The sequence below is a fragment of the Lingula anatina genome, unplaced genomic scaffold, assembly GCF_051362555.1.
Source record: "Lingula anatina isolate TDL-2025a unplaced genomic scaffold, LinAna3.0 unanchor82, whole genome shotgun sequence".
Lineage (NCBI taxonomy): Eukaryota > Metazoa > Brachiopoda > Lingulata > Lingulida > Lingulidae > Lingula > Lingula anatina.
Window position 1 is genome coordinate 5304143 of NW_028257603.1, and position 26948 is coordinate 5331090.

At 39.2% G+C, this 26948-nt stretch overlaps 1 protein-coding gene across 3 annotated transcripts in view; it reads right to left on the bottom strand.

Annotated features, from left to right (window-relative positions):
- LOC106181988 (cGMP-dependent protein kinase 1) overlaps positions 1-26948 on the bottom strand; it is a 58680-nt gene that overhangs the window by 23475 nt on the left and 8257 nt on the right. The window contains exons 1-4 of one of the 3 annotated variants that reach the window (XM_086998472.1): positions 26642-26773; positions 6524-6690; positions 4402-4515; positions 3656-3761 (exon numbers count right to left, since the gene is read on the bottom strand). In XM_086998472.1, coding sequence (XP_086854598.1) covers positions 3656-3761; positions 4402-4515; positions 6524-6647 — 344 coding nt within the window. In that variant the 5' untranslated portion in view covers positions 6648-6690; positions 26642-26773. Of the gene's footprint in view, positions 1-3655; positions 3762-4401; positions 4516-6523; positions 6691-17886; positions 18973-26641; positions 26774-26948 lie in introns of those variants that run through there. The other 2 variants (XM_086998470.1, XM_086998471.1) reach the window with 2 other exon arrangements.

Here is a 26948-nt window from a genome sequence, read left to right on the forward strand (position 1 = left end):
ATCTATCTTCCTGTAGGATCGACATGTACTTTTATCATTGCGCATGTGTTATACCAGTGTTTAACTGCTCTATAATAGGTCTCGGTGGTCAGAATGGCTATTAAACTTGTGTACCATTTTCCTTTCATCTACTTGAAAGATAGACATAACATGGACCACTTACGCACATTTAAAGGTTTTATGTGTAGTTTTCATACAAGTGCACTTCATCTAACCTTAATTCATTAAGTAACAGGGACAATCTTAATTTCAGATTTATATGTGGAATCTAGGTCTGGCCATTTCTCTAGTAAGAATTCTGAAGCACAAGCTTAACCATCCACACAGGTAGGTTTCGGTGCACATGCTCTGGCTACATCAGGTCTGAACTTTTCACTGCAGACATGGAGTTTAACTGAATAATATTCCTGACAGCTACACTGACCGGTAAGCTTTTGCACAACATTAAAGTGCATTTTTCTTCTATCGCTCTTGGCTATTTAAACTAGGAAGACTTCCCCTTTCAATTATAATACGAGTGCCTATGTTATGAACCCCGTTCTTGGACTTCACAAAATGCCAGTTTATTGGCTGTAGCTTTGGCCGGTCCACCTGTCTGATATGGCCGGACCCGATAGCAATGGGCAATGAACCAGTCCATACTGACAGCTGACTCTGACAGGTAAACGAAAATTCAAGAAAGAAAATCGCTGGTATACATCATCATAAGGTTAAATGCTAAATCAGTTTAAGGGACAAACTATTGATGATTAATTCAGCAGAGAAAGTCCAATGGAAAGAACTTCCAAAATGTTCTTTCACTCTGAAAATTTGCATAATGCAACCGAATCAGAAAACCTATCGAGATAGAGAGAGAGAGAGAGTGAATAATCGCCATGCCAAACACAACCTGACTATAGAAGCAACCATAGCGCAAATGTGTACTATTACTTAACTACATAACTGCCCTGCTTCATAACTAACCGTCTCTCTCGTCAAAAATGACGCCTATCCTTTTTTATGATTAAAGAGATCCGTGTAAACTTTTGATCAGCAAGGCATTAGCTAAAGGTTCTGACATTAACTCATAATCACTTTTGGTCTATAATACACTGCTGTAGAGGGCAGACGTGGGTATTTCTTGGGATTGTTTCAGACACCTTATTATTTATTTATTTATATACAGTTCCAGGAAATTATCTTCACAAACATGTACTGGAAGGCTAATGCCAAACTCCAGGTATTCAACAACAGACAGTAAAAAAAGAACGCTGTACGCGATGCAAACTCGATGTTGTTCTGTACTGAGGTCAACAGCTTGCAGTGTCCGATATCCCCTATCCCGCTCACCCCCTTCTTAGGGTCCTGCTTGGAATTTGTGTTTGGGTACACAGTTCAAAACTCAATTCAAAAATGAAAATTTAATTTCTTGTATACATACTCAGATTTTGTCAGAGAAAGCCAGAAAGATCTGTAAGTCACTTGCTGCATGTATTTACCAGTAAGCCATGTGTGCAACAGACACGTAATGTAATATGTGACGGCTGTGTTATTGTGAGGGACATATAGTGTAGTATTGTGGCCTAGCACGTAAATAGATTTTACGTCCTTGTTGTGACAAGGGTCACAGTTAGACGGACGCGACAATGTGACGGGAGTATACAGTCGCGTCACGGATGTGACAGCATTGCCGGCATGACAATGCAAGAGTTTCTGAACTACAAAGTGGGGCAGTTTTGCGTTATTCTTTTTGTATTTTACTATTATTATTTTATTATTATTATTATTGTTTTTGGTGGGGGGGTAATGTTAATTCGAATGCATAACGTCCATCTGTAAGCCACATTGAGGGTTAAATTAGACGTACATCTTCAGTCAGTGATTAGACGTACATCTTCAGTCAGTGATTAGACGTACATCTTCAGTCAGTGATTAGACGTACATATTAATCGCATTACTCTCAAGACTCAGGGTTACGTTTAAACGCATTTCTGAGAACAGCATAAAAACCTGATGAAAATCCATACTTTCTTTCCGGTCAGCAAATGATGGAGAAACGTATCGGAAAATATTCATAAAACTTGCTCAGCACGCTCAGTAACACCTGTGTATTGATTCCCATATATACGGGGAGAGAACAAGCAAAACTGCGAATACTTCAAAAGATGAACACCAAGAACTCATCCGTAAATGCATTGTGTGTAACGTATTTATGGAACTGGCCGTTACTATACGATACCTTATGACCAAATACCCCGGTCGGTCTTATTGATTTTTTATTTCTTAGCAAGTAGGAGTAACTATGCAAGTTATACTGCTATATGTATCACGACAGCATTGGGTGCTTACCGTATTTGTTCACCAACTGGAAAAAAAAACGAATGCACATGTAATAAGACTTAGTTTACTTAATCTGCTGGATAGCAAAAAGCAGGACCGGTGATAATAACAACTTTTAATTTTTTCCTCAAATGACGTGCTTGCTGAACTTATGAATGAAATGAGAAAAAACAACAGGTATCGATTTCTGAAAAAATTAAGCAGGGATATTGAAAAGATCAAATTAACTCCATCTGTAAGACTACCTACGGAGAAACATTTAAGTATATTTATCAGTAGATAGAGAATAAAAAGCAAAGTTCAAGAATTACCTGCTTTCGCAAGCAAGCTGTTGAGTGTTTCCAATACATTAGGTGAGGAAAACAGAAGAAAACACCGCAATAAGTTGATGCACTATGTTTTTGCAAAGTTCTAAACTACAAACTGTATAAGCGACAGGCAGTGATATTTGTCTTTGCAGCTGGGTGAATGCAAATTACACCTCGGAGCTAGGCCAGTACACTGCAAATGTCAAATTGCAGCCTTGAGAACGGTATGACCTTAATAACGGCCTTGGACATAACTTTCTAGAAAAGAGCTGAAAAAATAGCTTTGAAAAGAAGTGATATTTGGATACCTTAAAACCTGATACCACTCCTACCTGCTCGACATCGTGAATTATAGCGTATATACGGTGTACAATAACCTTACACTAACGGCTTATTGTGGATGATCCGACATACAAAAATGAATAATTCACCTTGATCTTCTCACTGTCACACTACCTCTTACAGTCTCGACATGTTGTAAACAAATAGGAGCCAAGACATTGTACAGTCCAGACACTGTTGCAAGGAGACTTCGTGGATATTATCACGTCCTCAAATTAATTAGTTAAAATACTATATAATCAAAGGGTTGGATATAGGGCAGATGAGGCTGAAATATTTCAGTTAGCTGCTCTAATATCTAAGAACTCGACAGATGACGATGTTTGGTGTGGCTCACCTTCCAAACCCAGCCCTGGGGCGGAGCCAGGATGATTTGAAGGGGGGGCGTTTTTTCTGGGGGGGGATAGACAGGCCTCGGATACGAAGCCGACCCTCTCACCCCTTGTCGGTTCGGGGCCCGGTCGAATATATTTTGGTGTTTTGGAGGGCAAACGGTGCCATTTGGTACGGTTTAATACTATGCTTCAGTTAGTCAAAATTCTAATTTCAAGAGGGGAATACTAGTGTGATTTTCGAACTTAAATTTTAAATTGGGTGTAGGCGGCAGTGGATATTGAGCGTGTTTGGTAATCCTGTGGTATAGCCTACTAGTAGAACTGCACACTTCATCTAGAGCTGAACTTTACCTCCTCAAGAAGTCCATGTGTTCTGTGTGTTTCAACAGTCCTGTCTTCATCATTATACTCTGAAAGCATGGTCGATCTATAGCCCACAGCTTGCACATTGTTAGAGCTGGCAAAAAATAAAAAATATGTCTATTCAACCTAGGCATATATATTACATATTCATTTTTTGACGAATAATAGCAAATACAAGTCTAGGAAATTGTATTAAAATTGATTGAAAATTATGCTAAGGGAGATTTTGTTGACTAAGATAACACCGACAAGCATTTTTCTTTGTGAAACGGGGGGAATTATCACATCCCAATACTATTAGTCAATAAATAAAACAAAAACAAACAAAACAAAATAAAAATATTGGATAATAAAGTAGAAGAGGTATAAGCTGAAGCTTTTCCAATTATTTTCATTTAAAGGTTATTCAGTTTTCATTCCGTTCTTTTAGCACAAAATGATACTGAACTACTTCCGTTTTCTGTTTAAACATAACAGGTATTCATATGTATTATGTTGTTAAATCATGTCATTATGCATTAATGTGCTCAATGAAAATACGAAATACATATATCATATGATAACGAAGCAGTTGAATGAAGAAAGAGCGTAAAATTAACTAGGAATTGTATGTGTCACATATGGCGAACAGCTGCTCGACCTCGGAGCAAAACGGGCAGAAAACAGAACCAGCCATGTTCCTTTTGCCATGACGTCATCTCCATATTAAACCTGCCAACTTGCCCCGTTCTCACCTTTCACACTAGCAGTCCGTGTGCAGTTATATAAGATCGCCAACTCCCCAAATATTTTTGCAGGGCCCATCGTACACAGTTTCTGGCCTTCTTTCGTAACTTCCACCTTGCCATCTGTAATAATGAAATATATTTGTAAAGTATACAATGAGTCAGGCAGATCCACTTGCTACGGGGCTGAATGTAATCGCGCGTTTAATGGAACACAAAGTCATATTGGAAGCACAGTTTATCAATAATTGAAGATAAAACTGGGTTTAGTTGTACATTTCGGTGATCGATAGGATGTCTGCATCGTTTCTTATTATGTTAATTGTCAAAGTTTCACACGAAATCAAATTTCCTGCCCACACATTGTGCAAGGTAAAAAAAAATGGTATACGTTAGGGGGAGACGAAGGTAGACGAATGTGTTAGGTGAGATATCATCCTCTCCAATAAAGATTGCGACGGGAAACCAATAGGATTGTGTTAGTTGTGTAAAGGATTGTGTTTGGATACGCGTGTTGTGGTTTGAACCGGATGAAGTGATGCGGCATCCCGGACCGTTACCACAGTGACAATGATTAAACATTACAGATTGTTATTTTCATGGAAATTAAATCATCCAGGCTCATCGTACATAAAATTCTCGTAACTGAGGATTTTCACTCGAAACCTTTAAAATATAAATAAGGAACGACAGAGTCTTACACGCAAAGTGTGTCTATAAAGGTATATTGTCCGGAATTTTTGGCTAAATCGAACTTTCCATGAATAAAGTTATTTTCATAACTTGATCCGTCCCTTTCCTTGGATTTAATGTTTCAGGATCTAAGCTTTTCAAACCATAATTTGATTCTAAATGTTTTAGTGGTGTTAAGAATGCATTGTCTTCGTGTACACTTCAAAAGGAATATCGACATCAGGTACATAATTTCAGGAGTTTAACTTTTTCTAAGGCCTAGAATGGGAAAGCAGGATATATAAACATAGAAAATGGGACTTTGAGGCGGACCGTCTTGTTAACTATCACCAGCGTCACTTTTCAAGAGCAGGCTAGTTCCCGTTAGTTGACATGTTTTCTGAGAGAATGTGAAGCTTGCCCAAATCACCATTTTTGCAATGTAAAAAGAAAATTTGTAGAGAAAGATGTATTGCGACAGGTAACTCGTGTTGAATCGTTTTACGCATGTATTACCAAAAACAAATCTGCCACGAATAACTGACTTCCGGTGATAAATCGGGAAAACGTTATCACGTGACGTACTGCTGAGCCAGTAACGCGCATTCAGGCGTCATTTTGAGCTTGGGTCATGATTTTTCCTGGTGAGTCAGCTATAAGAAGACTACATAGGCATACATGCACGATCTACGTGACATTAAAATTCACGCTGCACATTGGGGAGGGACTATAAGAAGACTAAATAGGCATACATGCACGGCCTACTATACGTGACGTTAAAGATCACGTTGCATATTGGGGAGGGACTTTCCAAATAAAAGGTGCAACATGAATTTTCCACAAACGCAGTTTACAACGCATAACAAACTGTGAACAGAAATAATTTTTAAAAGGTGCACTGTGTAGGATTTCCAGGCGAAAAACTAACAATCGAATTGCCCTTAAGTAAACTGTATTTTCTCCAACCAACCCCCATTTCTGATATTCGCCGTAACATTGTCACAATATGGAAAATTAAAAAATCCTGAACAAACGTATAAGGGTTGACTTTTCGAATTCTGCCATCGCTTCAATCTGAATTCTTGCCCTAATTTGCGGATTCCAAGCGATTTAAAACTGCCGAGATAGTAGGTAGGCTGCGAGGTTCTTCTGTAGGTCTAATTTAAAACTGCCGAGATAGTAGGTAGGCTGCGAGGTTCTTCTGTAGGTCTAATTTAAAACTGCCGAGATAGTAGGTAGGCTGCGAGGTTCTTCTGTAGGTCTAATTTGATTATTTTTGCGTCTTTAATTAATGGCATTTATCTGTTAAAATGTGACATAAAAATATTATTATAGGTTTATATCCCTAGCCTACATAACGACGTAACCTGCATGCATCTCCCTCCTTGATAATCAGGCTGTCTTTACTGTACTCTACTGGGTACATACAATCCACTATGTAACCCTAACCCATCCTTACCTTCCATACAATACACAAGTGAGCCGACATCTCCCTCCTTGATAATCAGGCTGTCTTTACTGTACTCTACTGGGTACATACAGTCCACTATTTCTTTGATTTGGGACAGGTCAAGATTCTTCATAAAATCATTGTCTAAAATGGCTTGTTTGATTAGCTCCTTCGAACTGAAAATGATATAAAAGAAGAAAAGTACACTTTAATCAAAGTACCAATTTAATGAATGTGAGAAGTACATGTATGTTCTAATACGGAGGCATTGCATATAATATTGCATATACAAAAGTCATAATGGCACATCTACCTTAATCCATATTTTCAAGTCTAGTGAACAACATTAAAGTTTACCCATGATTGGGTTTTTAACATCTCGATTGACCTTTCGTGTCAACGGCAACATTCCTACCCTCAAGCACGTCAGTCAAATCTAGATTTAAAAGTAAGCTTTTTTCAAATATCTCTTCAATAATGGTGTTACTTTCCTAAGAAAAATCGCGTGAGAGCGCTGTCAGAGACTGATAAAGAGCAGAAAAGGGGCCGGCGAACTGTTGTCATTTAACACATTCGTTTGTAAAATGTTTAGATCCTTACTCAGGAAACCGCGTTAACACTTGCCCCCAAAGATCCCCCCTTTTCATGCGTTTTCTCTTTTAGGTGGTTAACCAGAACATCCCAAGACACCCATCAGCCTTAGCTGTTTTAATAATACGGAGACAATTCCTAGACTCAGTTTCTTTCACTGAAACTGCTCCTGTGCAATCACTCAATGTGAGGCCTGTGAGTTCTAGTCTCTGAGTTCTAGTCTCTGAAAGTTCATCATATTTCAATGGCTATAATTAACCCCAAACAATACAGCAGAGGAGTAGAGTCACAAGCATCATTTCTTAGAAGTTATAATTAATATAAAATAAAAACCGGCCACAAAGCACGTGTAAACCGCCAATACACATAATAACCTAGTCGCAGGACCCCGGGAACCTCCCGTACCACTTACTGTCACTTAAGTCTGGGAACTTCCCGTACCACTTACTGTCACTTAACTCTGGGAACCTACCGTACCACTTACTGTCACTTTACTCTGGGAACCTACCGTACCACTTACTGTCACTTAACTCTGGGAACCTACCGTACCACTTACTGTCACTTAACTCTGGGAACCTACCGTACCACTTACTGTCACTTAACTCTGGGAACCTACCGTACCACTTACTGTCACTTAACTCTGGGAACCTACCGTACCACTTACTGTCACTCAAGTCTGGGAATCTCCCGTACCACCTACTGTCACTTAACTCTGGGAACCTCCCGTACTACCTACTGTCACTTAACTCTGGGAACCTACCGTACCACTTACTGTCACTTAACTCTGGGAACCTACCGTACCACATTCTGTCACTTAACTCTGGGAACCTACCGTACCACATTCTGTCACTTAACTCTGGGAACCTACCGTACCACATTCTGTCACTTAACTCTGGGAACCTACCGTACCACATTCTGTCAGTTAACTCTGGGAACCTACCGTACTACTTCCTGTCACTTAACTCTGGGAACCTCCCGTACCACATTCTGTCACTTAACTCCGGGAACCTACCGTACTACTTCCTGTCACTTAACTCTGGGAACCTCCCGTACCACATTCTGTCACTTAACTCCGGGAACCTACCGTACCACATTCTGTCACTTAACTCTGGGAACCTACCGTACCACATTCTGTCACTTAACTCTGGGAACCTACCGTACCACATTCTGTCACTTAACTCTGGGAACCTCCCGTACCACTTACTGTCACTTAACACTGGGAACCTCCCGTACCACCTACTGTCACTTAACTCTTAACAAAAAAACAAGCTCTTTCGAGAAAAACAGGGACTAACTTTGAATGTAGTAACCATTGGTAAGTATGGGGAAATTGGCATTTACCCCGGGAAATTCATTTTTTGGCCAAAATGAACAGTTGTTATCCTTTTAAGTATGGTTTGAGTATATCACTAAAATCGGGCAAATTTTAGTTGCAAACGTATTATAAATATTTTTCTAATTCGCCCTTCGTGATTATTGCATATCTTATGAATTAAGTAATGCAGGTATGGTAAAATATGTTTTGCAGTCAGTAACGAAACCCTGGTTGTATTTAGTGTATCACTGATGGGTAGTTAACCATCTACAGCCCTTCTTTCTGAGCACTGTATGGTTAATATTGGAACAAAGTTGCATGTATATTGTGTATATAATTATAAATGCACTTGATCGTCGCTTCAGTGCTATCTGTCTACAATGAAACGTTTTTTACAGAGCACTTTATGCAAGGGTAAATGTTGTAACAAGGTTGCACTTTATTGTCGGCTCGCATTAATCAATTTCAGCGATCTTCATTCTGGTTGGGGGAAACTGATGCCTTAATTCTCGTAAAGTTCATGCTTTTAGGCGTAACGATAATTGGCAAAGCTACATCAGAATTGGCAAAATGGAATCCGTGCTTCCCGGACCGAAAACACATGCCAGCGTTAAATCCATCTTAGTTAGTTTTTATCCATGAGAGCTGAAAAAGTGAATATAAATCTCGATCACACCTGACCTGCGCACTTGGTGCTTTGACGGCATAAAACATGTGAACCCAATTATTTGGATTTAAGTATTGAAATGCGTAGACAAGGTGAAATTAGTCATAACACCCTTGAAACGTGCCCTTAAAAGGCCGAAAGAAAGAGATACGGGTTGGGCGGGTAGAGAGGGAAAAAGTAGCAGTAGAGAAAGAGATAGGGGATGGGCGGCTAGAGAGGGAAGAAGAAGTAGTAGTAGTAGTAGTAGTAGAGAAAGAGAGAGAAGAGCAATAGTTGGATGAAAGTATATCGTGTTTAATTCCAAAGCAATGCTAAAAACAAACCCTTCCATCTTGACGTTGGCAGAACGTCAGCAGATATGTTTTGTTAGCTACCAATATTTTTCCACAAAACAGACTGACGTGTTAGAGAATTCGTTCGCGTAACAAACGCCAAGGTTTTTGGGTGCATTATTGCGATTTTAGTACTTCTCGACTAATACAGGTTATGTAATATATTGGGATTTCCAACGACCTAAATGAAGATCACTGTCTAAAATACCATTACGTTGTCTATCTTAAATTTCAAGAAGTAAGATTAAATCATTTGAGGAAGATTACTAAAGGAACCTCCACTCCACGTGCACATGGTGAGTGTACTATATATCTCTCATTAACATACGCTGAAAATCTAAGACCTGCCTAGCACATAGCTGGTCCAAATGTCTGGAATACGTGTACGCTCATATAGCTGGTAAATCTACTTTAATTCGATGGATGGTTTTTTAAAAACTGTTTATGTTCCTCTATCCGGCCTACCAACCAGAAATTCTACAAATGAGACTTTTTTTATCAGATTGAGGATCCAGACAGGTAACTGTAATCAAATGTTGTCACTTTAACAAACCAGACGCAAGCGTTCACTTATGAAGAAAAGAAACCCAGTAAACGTCTAGATACCTGTATGAAGTAAAACCTTTCTTAACTTCACATAACGAGGTGTCAGTAAAGGAACTAGAGAAGGAAATTAAAATGATTTTCTTAATAATTATTCCAGTTCACAATGTCCAGATGACACCCTTCTATTGATGTCATACATCATATTCTGTTCATATCTGCTCTACCACTGTAAATGCAGGATATTTAAAAGGAAAGTAAATACCAAGAATACGCTGTAGACACAATTGTCTCAGTCTTCATCTTTCGCGTCCAATTGTTATAAATATCGGATATGAATGCTGTCGGCAAAGATTACATTATCACTTCTTTGATCGGTGTTCATCGACGTGTTAATGCCATCCATTTGTTTTGCTTCTGAAAGAATATGATTAATTTAAAGAAAGGAAAATACAAAACATTTCCTTTCTGCCGATTATACGGCACTTACTTTAAATCAATTAAATCAAAGATACATAGCTACAAATAACTTGCTCGTTTTTTTATATCAAATCTTTTAAGCAGGAAAAGTGAGCCAATGTGATGACATGAATGTAGCTATGTAAAAAGAAACCTTGGCATAGGTAGAGTAAGGTAGAATGCTTAGTTAACAATATTGTGTTGTATCAATGCGAGAGTAAAAGCGACTTTCTGAAAACAAACTGGCTATTAACCATGTTGTTTTAGTAACTGAATACAGTAATAAGACCATCCAACCAGAAACTGGAAAGGTAACGCCATAACACACAGCTATATTTATACATTCATAGTATTAATAGTGAGAAACAAAAGCTTTACTTCTAACTTGCGCTAAAGCCCCCTTTACACTGGACGGCGTCCTTTCTGCGTCCAGCAGTCCGGCCCCATTTGAGAGTTTAAAAATTATAATATTTTACATGCCGACAACTGGCCGATCATTGAGCATTCATTCTGATACAAAATTAATGCTCGTGCCTCCTTATTAAGACCACAGCGATGCCAAATTTCATGGTCGCAGAGAGGACGCAGAAAGGACGCCGTCCAGTGTAAAGGGGGTATAAGGAAACGCTTTGTAAACCGTTATCCGGCACTTGGTTCAAAATAAAGTCTAAAATAGCTGGAAAAGAGCCACATTTCCCAAAACATTGCCTGCTCCCCTGAAGGCAGAGCAGTACCAGTACTAGCGCACTTCACGGCAGGTTTTATGGCTAAAAATAAATTGGTTTGATATTGAAATACGGCTCCATGAAAAGCACTCGCATCACACAGACTGGTCATTATACTTATCCCGCCCAAAGTAAGTCTCCTGAATATTGAAATATGGCACTGCAGCAGGACTCTACATACCGTGAATAGTAAAATGTAAATTTCCAAAGACTTTGTTTTTGAAATGCCCCCGCCCCCCAAACATATAGAAGGGGTGCGTTTTATAAAAACTGCTCAATATGTTTCTGTCTCCGAAGACAGGTCGATTTGATTTAAAAAGTAATTTGCAAAAGGTGCTAGCTAAACACCAGTGCAGGCCATGATGGAACACGTGTCAGGAACGCGTTATCGATGGCCGCGATATCCGGGCATGCCTTGGGAACAAGGTGGAGGCTGAGGCAAACAACTCTCCGGGACTTAAAGTCAGTTTCTTCTTGGACAGTCTAAGAAAAGTCGTATCTATAACGCTATACGCATTGTACTGTACGCACATGCAATTATCATTACATTTGGGTCATATATTCTGTACGCAGGTTTCGTTAAAAGCACACGTATCTATGTTCTTGCATATATAGCAATGCTGGTGAATGTAGAAAGAAAATCTTGGAATCTAGAGAGAAAACTGCCTTCGTCGTGAAAGTCATTTTAAAAAATCTATATTATAGAACATATAAATTCACTGGGAAACCATATCTGTCTCATGAAGGACCTAAAACGTCAGACCAACAAATATATAGTTAAGTTATATTTCCAATAACGATTTAAATGACAAGACAAAATTCAAGAATTGCCAAATTCACCGGCTCCAATTTGTTTGATGTCGCGTTTTTTATCTTTAGTAATGCAAAACCCACAATGCCCTCACAGGTAAAACATCAAAGTTGTAATTAGTGCTATGTTTATCTTTCAATTAAACCCTGCCAGAACGAAATCTCGACCCAACACCATAAACAGTCCCTGTAACCTTTAGGATAATCAGCTGATGTTAAGCATCGATTGAAGATGATCTCCACCTTTTGCACGGCTCATCGCCTCAATTATCAAATCTTCACACTTCCATAGGGTGCTGGGCACGTGCCATTACCTCAGAGAGAGATAGTCTATAAGGTGTCCCTCAAAATCGTGTCAAACTATTTCCACAATTGTGAGTGTAATTTATGAGACTTAGGTTAAGAAAGTCTAAAATAATAAATATTGAAGACCGTTAACCACATTAAATGTGTCAAATTTTTGTAAGTCGTCAGTAAAAAGCATAAATCTTTGTCTTGCGGAACAATATATTTCTTGTGTATGGGGTGCAAAGAAGTGATCTAATTAAAAATTTACAAAACCAACCTCCAAGACTGTAGTATGCTTCCCAGCTACATGTATGGCATGCTGGAAAAACCGCGCAACAATCTAAATCTCTAGAGAACATCAAAAAGAGATCTTCGCATTATTTACCCTGAACTTACACAAAATGAAGCAATTAACGTCACTGAACTGCCCACCTTAAAATCTCGGCGCAATAAATAGTGCCAAAAATGTTTTATGAGATGAAATTACCTATACATGGATTGAACCATCTTTTACCCAATACCCATGTTATTGAACAGAACCTCAGGAATAGTTACAGTTGCTTTTTACCAAAATATCGAACCAAACTATATAGAAACATTTATATACCATACTGCCTATACACTGTACACGTACCAATGAACTATGTTCATGACTTTTTAACTTTTAAAGGAATGATGAACGATATATTTTATCCGCAGTTTTCATTTCCCTTCAATATTTATTTTATAAGTACACTTTTTACCTAATCCCATTTTAATACTGTACCTAATGTTTTATATATTATTATTATTATTATTATTATTATTATTATTATTATTATTATTATTATTATACCTTCTGGGCCAATACGAAGGCCTCTGTTGTCGGTAATAAGTCTTATTTGACCTTGACCTTTTTGCAGAGACTGACTTGTTTTCTGAACAGTACTTAAAGGCGCTCTCCTAGCTTTCTTATTACAGTAAGTCAAGAGAGGATGCCTTAATTTAACCGTTCCTATTGACTGGCCAACTCACCTCATCGATAGGAAAAAAATCCAGTCTTAATGTTCAAACCATGTAATAATGGAAAGGAATATGAAGTGAATGGACCCAAAAGTGATTATTTTATGACAATTGTGATTTATAACATTCACACTCGCAAAAAAAGGACTAGCTTGTTTAGGGGAGACCGGGGCTAGTTGGCCCAGTTAGACACTTTTGGCCTTGTAGAGCCAACTAAGAATGAGTTAGAGTAACAAAATCGGTTTCAAAGTAAGGCCCATGAACTAAGCTACGTATGCAACGTCATTATTTTTCAAATATAATGCCAGATGGCTCACAATTTGACAAAAAACGCAGTTGACGTCGGGGGGGGGGGGGCCAACTTGCCCCGCCACGCGGCAAGTTGGCCCCAGGGTCGGGGCAAGTTGGCCCCCTATACAAAAATGGAGTAAATATCCCACGTAAACGCCTTGTAATACATTTTTATACATTTTTAATTTATTAAATTGACTTTTGAGAGTCTTTGATGAATAAGTAGTTCAAATGAGGCAGATTTATTTAGGTTTCCGTACGTCACGTTGTAGGGGGGGGGGGTATAAGTTGCAAGAAGCAGAATATCTATCAATAAAATTTGTTTTATTTTAATAAAGAATTTATTAATAATGGTATAAAGCAGGTTTTTAATGAATGAAAACGAATAATAAATTTTCGTCTTAAAAGAAAGTTACATATTCAGTTTTAAACCATTGAGTTTGTTTCAACAATGGTCTCTAGCTGTGTTGCGCGCAAAGGTTTGTGGGTAATATAAGGGTCCAACTTGCCCCGAGTCAAGGGGGCCAACTAGCCCCGGGTGCACACTTTTTATTTTAAAGGATGGCAGCCATTTATGGTGCTAGAATGAGCAACGATGATACGTCTCTGTGAAACTTGAAACAATGAGCTTCAGTTTGATGCCCTATACATATATTATATTCGATCAAAAGCCTATGAAATAGATTTTTAAATCTCTTTAACAAAATTACTTTTAGGTGCAAAAATACTTTATTTCGACTCACAGCTTAAGTAAAACTTTTTAACGGCCGACACTTCCTTAGCATTATAGGCTACGGTCACTTTACAAGAATATGTGGCCACTTTTTTACCTCGTAGTTACTTTTTCAGAAAATGACGGGGGGGCAACTTACCCCGGGGTCCAACTAGCCCCGGTCTCCCCTATTTCTAGACGTCTAGACTAAGTGCACACGTTTCACACTGCGCGCGCTCACGTGCTGTCATGAACACGTGGAACAGATGAAACATCCAGAAGTATGATCTATGTCTGTTTGTAATTCTACATGTACTACATGTACCTATGCTTTCCTAGAATCTTATCGTTTCCCAAAAAAATGAAAACACTTCAGCACTTAGCTTATAGAGTACGCTCAAAACCTGTACCTAAAAATCCTAAATCCGGAGGTGGTAAATAATGTGTTTTTAATTTTTCAAAGTCCTCCAAAAACATGAAGAACTAAGCCAGTTTTCTCCCAGTCTATGACTTTATTTTATGAAGTCATTCGTCAAGTGATTTATGCTATGTTATGTCCCTTTTCGAGCGGTATCACTGCAGCGGCAGCGGCCATTCGTGTAGGAAATTGCACGGACTTCTTAGCAACCGTTAGACCGTAGGTGGTAGCAATACTGGTAGTTGACACTGCAGGTGATCGTGATGTGGCGACAACTGCGATTGAAACGGCTCCGTTTAGCAACCCGTATGTAATGTAAATATTCTCGCGGTAGCCCGTGGAAGCTTACGATGTCCCCCAAAATACATGTTGCAGGGCACATGGCCAGTATACATGTTATCTAATGATTCTTGTAATTTGCACTAGAAAATAATATATTCCTCTGGTCCACGCTCAGAAATTGTAGCAAATGCCTCTAAGAAATACTCGAGTTATTAACTACATACACAATTTAACACTGCACCTTAATTACTTTAAACGTGCTCCTCGTGTACACGCAATTTTATAGAACGAATTATGAACGCAGATACACACACACACCCAATATAATGAAAGTGTTGGCCGGATATATAACAATAGGTAGCGTTAGCATCGACTGCTCCTATGCCGAGAAATGACTATTGCATCACGCACGACTAGAAGTATCGGAATGTAAGGATTATCGGGATCAAATTCATAACAACTTCTCTTATTATATCAATTGCTGGAACTGCAGACTAAATGCTAGTCAAAGGATCGCTGAACCTTTCCTACGTGGAGTAATAAAAGTTTAGTGATTCCCTAGATTACATGGTGTTTGCTGGGAATTCGACCAGCTGCAGATTTTTATCGCAGTGGGGGGTATGTATGTTGTATGCTATATAAACCTTATTAACAAGATGGCAAAGGTACCCTTTGTAGGGGTTTAATTAATCATTCAGCTAAAAAAAAAGCCCACTGCCCAAAAACTTGTGGCTCATATTATTTTCATTTTATAGGACAAATACTTGTGTATTAACTTTCTTTGCTTTACCTTAGCAAACTTCTGTATCACATTAGATGAGTGCGTGAACATTAAAACATCTTCCTCTACTCGGGGTCTCTCTAAATGTTTTGGGGGTTAAGGGTAATGTTGTTATCTGAAATATCATGGTCTCATTTCCCAGAATATTGCGGTTACGGTTTTGGTCTTAGTGTCTTTGTTTGGTTTGTTTTTTTCTGGCAAACATCATATTTAAGAGAAAGCTTGATCGTGGATCTTGATCGCATGTTGGGCTACAAAAGCTTTAAACCAAGAACTCAACCAAAAAAGGTGACTTAACAAATGGACGCATAAAATGATACAAAGTCATCGTGAATTGAACAACTGGATTGTTTGCTGCATTCTTGTTCAGGTTGGTCCCAGATTTTCAGAACAACAATTCAACCCATCTGATAATACAGAAAAAACTTTTTAAATCATACCACGCTTTCCACAAAAGTAATGCCCCCCCCCCCCCCAACCATCCCCATATACACACCATACTTATTAAAATGTAATATTCTCCATATACATGCACCCACATAGCAAGTTGAGCTGTTATCGCTACCTACACAAAAGTAGCCTCAAGGCGAGTTAAGCTTCCGATGATGGAAACATTAATTTATTTTGATTTTTTGCTCCCTTCACTTTTACCTAAAAAATACGATGCCAAGCGTGTCGGCTTTCTGGTAAGCAACATGAGTATTTTGTCCGGTAAGGTAGACATTTTGTCAGGTGACAGCGGGGGCTTTGTCCGGGAACAGGGGGTGCATTGAAAGGTAAGATGAGCCAGGGCCGATATCACGAATAAGTCGACTTGGAAAGGGCCTTAAATCAAGACTTGCCTATCGACAAAGCTTATGCTTTTTACAGATAACAGTATGCAGACTATAGATAAATTTATACTGCTACGCACAATTGTGGAAATACGACATACAAAAATAAGTAGATGTCTTCTTTGAAATGTGTTTACGGTCTTCTTTTTCAAAGTTATGTAGAAATTCTGAAGTGTACGTGAAGGTCAGGTGTCACGAATGATTTAATTCAACAAAATGCTTTCAAACGCGTCTTCAAGCCACCTAGAAAGTAAAAAACTTTCTGTTAATGGGAAAATGTGCCCAAGGCATAGAAAAGATTTTTCATGCCAGAAAGAAAACGGAATATGTAGAAAAATCTGCAGTTGTGTGTTACATGATGGAGCATACGACAGTTGAATCAATAAATACATAGACGCAATATACTTAACGTATTATTTCCATGTCTAAAAGCCCTGTTAGAATTAAGAATCTTAAGACAAATACGGCCGAATACAAGGTTTGAAACAATTCTTTTTCTCCCAATATTGGGATATTTGTTAACAATTTTACTTTGTGGTACTGGGTGATAAGCCAGCCAATTGAACCTCTATATAGGTCAAACAATCCTTAATATTTAATACCTAAGACATAAGTTATTCATGAACGGTATTGGATTGCTGTGAGTTAAACCTAAATACTTTACAACGCAGGTAAGAAGAGCAACCAAAACCATAACGCAAGAGGCAGGTGGGCCGTGAGTAGCTTTATAATAAAATAAGGCACCCTGGCACCAGGGGTTCCCATACATTATACACCCCCTTTGTAATAATAAAACAACCATCTCTCGTGCTTTCCGGGGAGAACAATTGGCTAATGACGCTATATCGTGTGCTGGTATGTAGTGAAGAGGTTTCTGATACCTAATATAATACGAATGCAATAAAGTACGCTTAACGGAAAAAACACACATGTTGGACCTACATTATTTTTCGTACCGAGATAATAATCTTTAAGAAAACGAATACACGAGCAAACTCTGCTTTCCTTGAAATACTAATGTTCTGGTCCAGCCCCTCTTCATGCTGAAACTTCTTCACGGAGAATGACTTTGTTAACTTTACCGAGTTATTCCACACGGGTCAACAATAGAACTGATACAAAATAGGCCTAGCTTTTTTTTTTTTTTTTTTTTTTTTTGGGGGGGGGGAGGGGGGGTATCACAGTATACTGGTGTTGCCATGCACTGTTGGTTTTAAGGTCTGGCACACGAGTAGTAAACCCAGCATTCCTATAGTTCCTCTTTCACACCCCACCCCCCACCCATCCAACAACACCCAAAGAAACCAGGCAGGGTGTACTTACGCCTGAGTCTTAGGGACTTGTCGAGTGGAGAGATCTCTTTCACTGGTTACGAACCCAGCAGGTTCAGCAGATATAGCTGTTCTTTTCAGCCTGCCTTTCATGTTAGCCCTCATCTGTGCCTGGTGTTTTTCCGTGATAGGTTTTAGGACGGCCCTGTACTTGGCTAATTCATTTTGAAGATGCTTTATCAGCGCGTCTTTTTCATCCAGTTCCTGCTCTAACTCGTCTATCAGTTCATCGCGTTGTCTTAACTCCTCAATTTTCTCGGACAACGCCAGTTGAAGATCCCTTAGAGTACCCATGGCTTTCACCGAACGCTGGTTGCCTACTTATCCCACAGAATGAGAACGAAGGAGATCCACAAAACTCTTTTACGATCTTGAAAAAGAACTCGCAGAACTAAAGTCTTTCTCCTGACCTTTATGAGAGGAAACTCGTGTTAGCACTTGTTTTGTTTGTCAGCAGTGCATTTATCCTCGCAAACATCATATTGGACCCAGTGTTCGGACAGTCTTGTCGGAATTCACGGCTATGTCTCCGCCGAAGAAGAGTCCGTTTGTGTCGTTAGATGCCTGGTATATACAATTCCTTTCTGCTTGGAGACGTTTTACTTGTATTATGTCACGTTTACAATCCTGGGCGAAACTGCAATCCGTTATTGATTCAATCAATGATTTTACCTGGAACACTCCACTATTCCAAATACCAGTGCTGGTTTCGTGTGTCTCTCATTTCTCTGTACACGGATATCAGGAAACAGTGACAGAAGACGCGAATTCCAGCTAAAATACAGTACGTGACTTCTAGTAACAACAATAACAACAGACAACAAACTGGCTGTTCGACAACTGGTTACACTTACTTCAGATTTAAACCAGTACAATAAGCCAAGTTTTATCTTTCCTCCCGTGGAGTTGTCATGGCAACCAGCTGATTCCCCGTGGCATTCCTAAGTAGTACACAGGTGAGATCTCCAAATTCCAAGTAGCGAAACTCCAGCTCTGGGGAAGTAGAAAAACACGGCCTGAGGAACGAGTAGTCGGAAACCGCTCGCAGATGTTTTCTCTTCGGTCCAGCTATGTTGTTTGCCTGCGCTGTATCACGATGGAGGTATGGTGTGCTGCGGGACGCTCGAAAAATATCACATTCCCCGTTTTCTTAACTAGCCGACAGCGTTCATCAGTAGCAGGGTGAAACGTGCACATTTCTGTATCAAAACACCCCAAACCCTGTTCAATGAATTTCCCTCAAGTTCAGTTGTCAATCTGTCTTGTTGAGAGGAAATAAGTTCACTTTTGGACTAACGCATGTTTGTTTCTAAACACCTTGTCAGTGCACATCCGCCGCGATTTTCTTTAGATGAAGGCAATAAAGGTAATTTACGTAGTAATTTAAACGCCTGGATCAGCATTAACCTAATTGAATTCAAATAAATTACTTGAATCATCCTTAAGCTTAACACACAGGACGAAAGCAGTGATGTAAACATCAAGCTACCACAGCCCCCAAGGAGATAACAAATCAGCTTCATTCCCACGAATTACAGTGATAAAAAAGACTGATCCAAAACGGTTGTTACTTTCAGGATATTTATCATCATCATTTTGTGTATCTGCGGGATCAGTCCAGATTGCCGGTTTTAAAGACTGGGTGATGTCTGTGCTATAAACATTAACGGAACAGAGCACATCTTAAACTTACTTTTATTTTATGACTAAAGAGTCTGAATCAGAGAGAGAGAGAGAGAGAGAGAGAGCAAACAGATTCGAAGATAATAATATACGGAGATATGACGCCAGTGCCGTCACAACAGACCAAGCATAATCATCTATCATAAGAACAGCCATATCTTGAAATCGAAATGAAAAATGAAGACTGGTTTCATATTTGACACACACGCACAGATTTGTGGTGAGTTCCACTGCTTTATTGATTTCATCCCGTGTACTCAGACTCAGTATATGGGCCAGGGACAGGTGGAACAGAACAGGGCTGAAGATGGATGGATTTCTCAAAGTACATCATAAAAGTATATAACGAGGGTGTCGTATGTCACCAGTAGAATACTAAAACAGCTGTGGATTCAAACTATGCAGCAGTAATAAAACTCTCATGATGTGGAGAATACATCACACTATGGAAAATGATTATGGTGAATTTATAGTCAATGATATTTTTTTTTTAATTCAATTTTTTAAAATGTTCAGTAATCATTTAGCACGGTGTATTCCTTGAGTTGCTAATCATAAATAATATCATATCAGATGGTTATAACAATAAGACTGTATAACGCCGTAGTGGGACCTGAAAAAGAGTAGAGCAGATTGGGAGTAACTCAGGGGAATGTTGCTGATGTACAGTGCAGGATTGCGTTTGCGGAGACACGTCACAACCGGTCGCATTTCTCACCAAATTTCCAGACTGCCCAGCTAGTATAATAAATCTATATCACACAGAATCAAGATCGATCATAACGCAAAACTCTTGGGTTTTATGTTTTATGACAGGGAATTCATTCTCACTGATTTAAATTAATATGACGAATGAGCTCTCATGTTATCAGAGAGTCTCTAGATATTTCCATATGTCAACCGACAGACAGGTTTTCTAGTGCTTTCTCAAAATATTCACGTTGCTAGCTATTAGAACCTTCCAGTTACGGTGATCAGTTAGTTAACACATTATTTTGATGCCATCAGCTCTTTTGGTACCATTTTTAATATTTCATATTGTGGACCTCATTTGCTACAAAATCGGAAACATATGTTGGTGCAGTAAGATAACGTGACACGTGAAATGTTGCACGTATGACATCATCGGTCGTGTATCAAATGTAATTCCCTTAAAATAGCCTCTCGATTTATCAGGACTTTCCGCTGCAATCTACCTATTGTGTCAACCCCGGGTAAATATTTGCCCGTTCTTACACCCGAGATAGGCAGGTAAGCTGAATGGGACGCGGGTGACCTGTGTTTTCCGGGCGTCCTCCTCTGAAGTAGCAATAAATAATTTCGAGTAGAAAGACTTTGCGTCAAGAAAGAGCTATAAGTAAGCATCGTGGAGGTTAACTCCGCGTATGACGAGATTACAGCGTCTAATAGGTCTGCTAGTAGGATTAGGATAAAAGAGAGATAGGCGAAATCTGCAGATAGTTTTATATAGCGTATGACGTCTGTAGCCGCGAGTTTTTTTTTCTGGAAGACAGACGCCAGGCAAAGTGACAACTCTACAGCTGGATGTTACCTTTGACAAGCATAATATCGGAAAGAAAACTAAGAAGGAGATATTGGATTCTGTAACTAACTAGTACATTGGTTACAACAAAATAAACTTAAGTCGGGTCTTGTTAATGTCAGTGCCCTAGATGTGGATGTTACATATTTCGTCTACCACTGCAGGGTTAACCGCAAGATGCTTTGAAACTGTCTAAAATTGTGGCATTATTTCAGACCAACTATTGACACATATTATCATAAGACTGTGTTTGTGCTGCCTCGTGCTCGCTAGCGTGCAGAACGCTAATTTAACGTCCCACTACACATCACTGTTCAGACTGTTCACACATGTTTTTGCATTAATTCAGTTCATCTTGACTAATTAAACAGAAATCAGTAGGTTTGTAATTAAGTTGCCACTCCATTATTATAAGCCCAGACTTCGTGTACTTCCGGCAATATTTCATTAAGATATGAAGTCGATGAGACGCTTTAAGTGCAGGTGAGCACTAAAACCTGAGGCAGAAATCGATGTTTGGTGTCCGGCCTGAGAGAGAAGTTAAGATACACGGTTTGAACTGCGCTCTCCTCTGAAAACAGTCGACTTTTCCTGGAAATCCCACTACTCATACGCACTCGTATCAAGACTAGCAGTTTAAAATCCCACTGCTCATATGCACTCGTATCAAGACTAGCAGTTTAAAAAAGGCTAGAATGTCATATTTTACAAGTTAAGCCGATGTTGTGTTAAATCCCTATCTAATCAACAAAAAAAGCTGACCTACCTTTTTTAATGAAAAAAAAAACGAAATAAAGCTGCTGTAATATTTATGCTTAAAGATAATGAAAAATCAAAATACTGCTGAGTGACTATTTTCATTATTTTTCTGTATCATAATGACCAGTAAGGAGTCCATTTTCGGCGAGTCCTACTCATCAAGAGAAAGAATGCGTCCTACCGCGGTATTTAAAGGAAAACATTTCCTGTTCATTGAAAAACAAATATTTTTTTAATTATTTCTACCCCGTGGTCTCCTTAATTAATGGTTAATATTGTATTTATCGCAGTTTTATTTTTAAGCGTTTTTGCATTGGCTCAGGAAACTGACGTCAGGATGACGTAGCGAGTCTGCGCCATCGCTCCGTCAACCCGCTTACCCACTTACCGTATTCACCATTCTACTCAGGGACTGCACATCTGATGAGTGCACTCAAACGGCGGGAGTCGTTTAGAAAACATTTAAGTTGCAAACGGTGCTGTAAGCAGGCTCATCCTGAGAGTATTTAGTAAAGCTGTAAAGTATTGTTGCTTTTGACACATGTATCAAACCAAGCTGTCATTAGAGGATTCAAATATAAAACCTACGAGGAGTAACATCCAGCTTTATAAATTTGCTGTTTTATCTTTCATGTGATTCTGGATTTGCTATCATACTCATTTACCCATTGCGCAGATTGAACAGTTGGTTGCAAACTGCTAAACATCTTGTGGTAATTTTACGCATTTATTCATTTATTTATTTTTTAAATAACATTGGCACCAAGCGAAATTTCATAATGATCTAGGCGAGCCCAATTGTTGTCTTCTAGGAGAGATATGATGGCCGACAAAGAAAGGCATGAAAAAAACACGATAGACTACACCTGATGAGTATTAGTCTTTTAAACCACAAGATTTAGATAATGTATAATCAGAGAATGACAACTATAAGTCGCATCACTTGTATATGTAGCTGCACAGATGAAAAAATAAGAAAGTTGTCCACTTTAGCATCCAAGTCTGACAACAAATGAAGAGAAATCAGTGACACTGCAAGGGCACGTGGGACGCTGATAGATTGCTTAACGCTATTATTCAAAGATCGACAAATCTATCCGTTAATTGCAAAGTTGTCTTCCTAATCGCTGACATGCACTTAAACCCAATAGATCTTCATTTGCCAAGTAAAAATGACCAGTAGCGACACCTATATCACTACTCACTAAGTTGATAATAAAAACTGCAATTTGCACCGTACGCGTGTCGCTTTTTAGAGCCTCAAAAAAAAAAGGTGGGTGTATTCTACAATTACATGTATCTCTCTATGTCAAACAAAAAGATGACTGACATTCAATAAATCTGTCATGTTTTGGAGGAGAAAATCAACGAGAAAACAAGCACCTAGGGCCTCGCCTTAAACCGGACCGTTTCTTAATAAAATTTTGATATTTACAGACATCTTGAAAAGGCTCTTATACCATAAAACGACCAAGATGCGCACAGACAAATGTGTCAACTGCCAGAAATAGATCAACTGGAGTAAAGACAGCCAGCCAGAGAGAAAATCATTTCCTTCTTTTCACTTCACTAGTACAAAAATCAGATAACTATGCCTACATCCGAAGGAATGCTGGACATTCTACTGGGACCAGTTCTGGTTTAAAACACGTCCTTTTTCAATTTCAGTGTCTGATGTCGTGTGGCAGGCCCGTAGCCAGGGGGGTTCGGGGGGTTCGAAAGAACCGCCCCTTTTGCTGGGAAAAGGTCCACTCTGGGTAAAATTTGATCCAGGTATACGAAGTTTTTATGGGAAAAGGTCCACTTTTTCCGAAAAAGAACCCCCCTTTTGAAATTGCTGGCTACGGACCTGTGTGGTATACATTGTACATGTACCTCTGCAGTCGACGGTCTACTTAAGGAAGCACAATGCACCTCAAACCCATCCGTTATTTCTTCCTTAAAATGATCGTCCAGTGGCGCGTTTCAGACCCAAACCGGTAGAGGTTTAAGTCTGAAGACGCCTTCAAAGTACCTGCATGAACATAAGCAACTTCGTTGCATCTTAAATATCGTTTCCTGTTTAGCGCCTAATGCAGCTCCTTCAAGCAACGACCCATAATGTTCAAAATCACACTGCTGAAGGTTTTATATAAAAAAGAACTGTGTAATCTGACATGCTGAGTAAAGGCCCTTATCAGTGTAAAACTCCTCTTCTAACTTGGTGTAGCCAGCGCCGAACACCGTCAATCTAAATAGATGTTTTTTTTTTCTTTTTTCATATGTCTTGCCACAGTATGAAAATCCTGTCTAATCTAAATGGCAAATGTTAGCATAATGATTTAGTATAAAACATTCAATCTCCCCTTCATTGTTCCACTTCATAGATTTCAAATAAAACCTTTACCCTCAGTATTTGCCGAGTTGCTATCTGGTAGCTGTAAATCCGACATAAATCTTTATCATTCGAAAAGTTTGTTTTTTATGGCAATTTACATTTATGCCACCATATTACCATAATAAAAATATAAGTACGGTCGTAATTTATTTCTAACTTGGTTCACGTTAGTTACATCATATTTGTAACAACCAGCAAGCATGCAAGCACCCATACATTACTACACAACAGATCTGTGTACTGGTGGTGACACGTTCATGTGCAGTTCTATCGTTACTTCCTCAGCCCCCCTCCCCCCACCACCACCACCACTCCCCCCCACCCCAACCCCACCCACCCCATCCCCACCCCCACCCCCACCACCACTCCCCCCCCACCCCCACCCCACCCACCCCATCCCCACTCCCACCCCCCCCAATTCCACCCCACCCCCATCCCTACCCCCACCAACCACCAACAACAACAACAGGTTCTTTCCAACCTTTTCCGTCGCCTTCTCATTCACATTTATTACTGAACGTGTAGTCGGGGCCTGCTAGAGCAATACATTATATTCCTCTCTACCTACTCGTTTAAAAAAGGAATTAGCGTTGTCAGTGAGTCCGCCTCGTAGGCAGAATTGTTGATAAATAAGACCTAAATACGAGGAGGGATTTACCTCTTGAACTTTAGGAAGTATAGAAAGTCGTCCAACCTCAGATATTCCCCTTCAGGCCAACTGAAACGGGGACGGCAGCGTTTAATCTTTCACGATCCAAACACAGGTTTAATATTTAGGGATCAACTTTATATAGAAACAGACACAACGGTAAAAAATATTGTCATAAATGCCTCATCCAGAAGCAGCTGCTGGGGTGCAGAGTAAGCTGCAGAGCATCCGTCACGCAGGGGATTTATCATGAATATGTGGTTGATTCTTAAGATTCTGTAGACATAATTGCCACAGGTTGATTCTGATAATAATAATAATTATTATTATTATTTCTTAAACCCGCGCTACACTTGCGTCTCAGCGCTGTTTACATGGACGTTATAATCATGTTTGGCGAGCAACTTAACGGCAGGCGATGTTGGCCAAGAAGAAGTTTATGTTGCTAAAATATTGAATGAACAGCGTGCCACGCTTTCGCTGGTCGTCTTCAAATTTCCAATACTTCCCACTGGAACGGCTTTGGGAAGACATGTCTAATGATAATTTCCTGAATGTCAATCAACGTGAATGTAATAATAGTTGTCTGTTTGTCTGCCAAATAATAAAATCATAGGCCTGTGAGGATTATTGGCATTTCATTCGTGCTGCAAATTCACTTTCAAGTTCACTTTTGCTGCCAAGCACATGTAATTTACAGTAAAAAAAATCCAGACGATACACTTTTCTGCGAAACCTGAAAAAAAAGTAAATTTTGCAGGGGGGGTTCTAGCTTCTTCTACATACATGGGTTTCTCAGAAAGGATCTCACGTTCAACAACAAGTTTTGAAAAACATTTTGGGCCACGAATTCTGTAAATAGACGTACATGTAGCTTTCCGGTCGGTGTGTTAAGTTCCAGGAGAAGATGGGAAAGAGTTGTTTTACAAGCGATGGCTGGCACACCGACGATTTCTGCACTTAAAAAGCGACAGGCAATGGGATTATTCGTTTTACCCATGCGATGCACCTTTGGAGACACTAATTTGTTTTCAAGGAAACTCGCTGGCCTGTCAATAAGAGAAATAAAAGCTGACACGCCAAACGGGAGTATGAGATTGCAGGCTATTATAGATCTGAAACCGGCTGCTGTGAACACTTGTATGAATGTGTGTGTGTGTGTGTGTGTGTGTGTGTGTGTGTGTGTTTATACGTATTTGAGTATTTATATGTATATGAATTCGTAAACCATCTTATCTCTTGTGCTGGGAAGTGTAAGATTTGACATTAAAAATATTGACATAAAATACTATTTTGGCAAAGTTGCCACAACAGAAACTAGGAAAAGTGGATTTAAATGTTCCGATAATGCAACCCAATTACTGCCATGACGTCATCCGCCCTGCTTGATTCTAATATATCCATCGCGCTGTGTCTGACTCGACATGCAGTCGGCTTCTAAAGACAACTTGGCAAAATAATCAAAACTTATCTGGGCTTGGAAACAGGACAATTTTGAAATCAGTTTTCCTTTTTTCGAAAAGGATAGCTTACCAAACATATAGGGCGAGGCGCCTTAGTTCGTTAATATGTTTTCCAGCAAAGCCATGTCTTAGACTATGGCAAATACTTAAGATTACAAACCTTATTCCTAAACACATCTCTATTCTTAAAACATTTCCTAGCTAAAAAGTTAAATTTAAGCTTATATAACAAACATGTGTATATTGTACATTTTTGTACGGTTCTTCACTTACATTATCCAGCGCACACTGCAAGCTGTAAGCTGAGCTACCTGTCACGTTAGACAAGCTGATCCTTTTGACTTACATGAGGTACACGCACCTCTTGAATAAATAAAATCAAGAAAAACGCATCTGTTACTAAAAGAAGATACAGCCCTTCTTAAATATTGCTCAATGTATACTTAAAAAGTGAAAAAGCAAAAGCAACAGGTTGAGCTGCCAGCGGGGTATTAATTAACTATTCTGAGCCAGCTTGACTGACAGGTGCTAACTTGATCTTAATACGCGCTTATCAATAATGACGGGATTAACCCAGCTA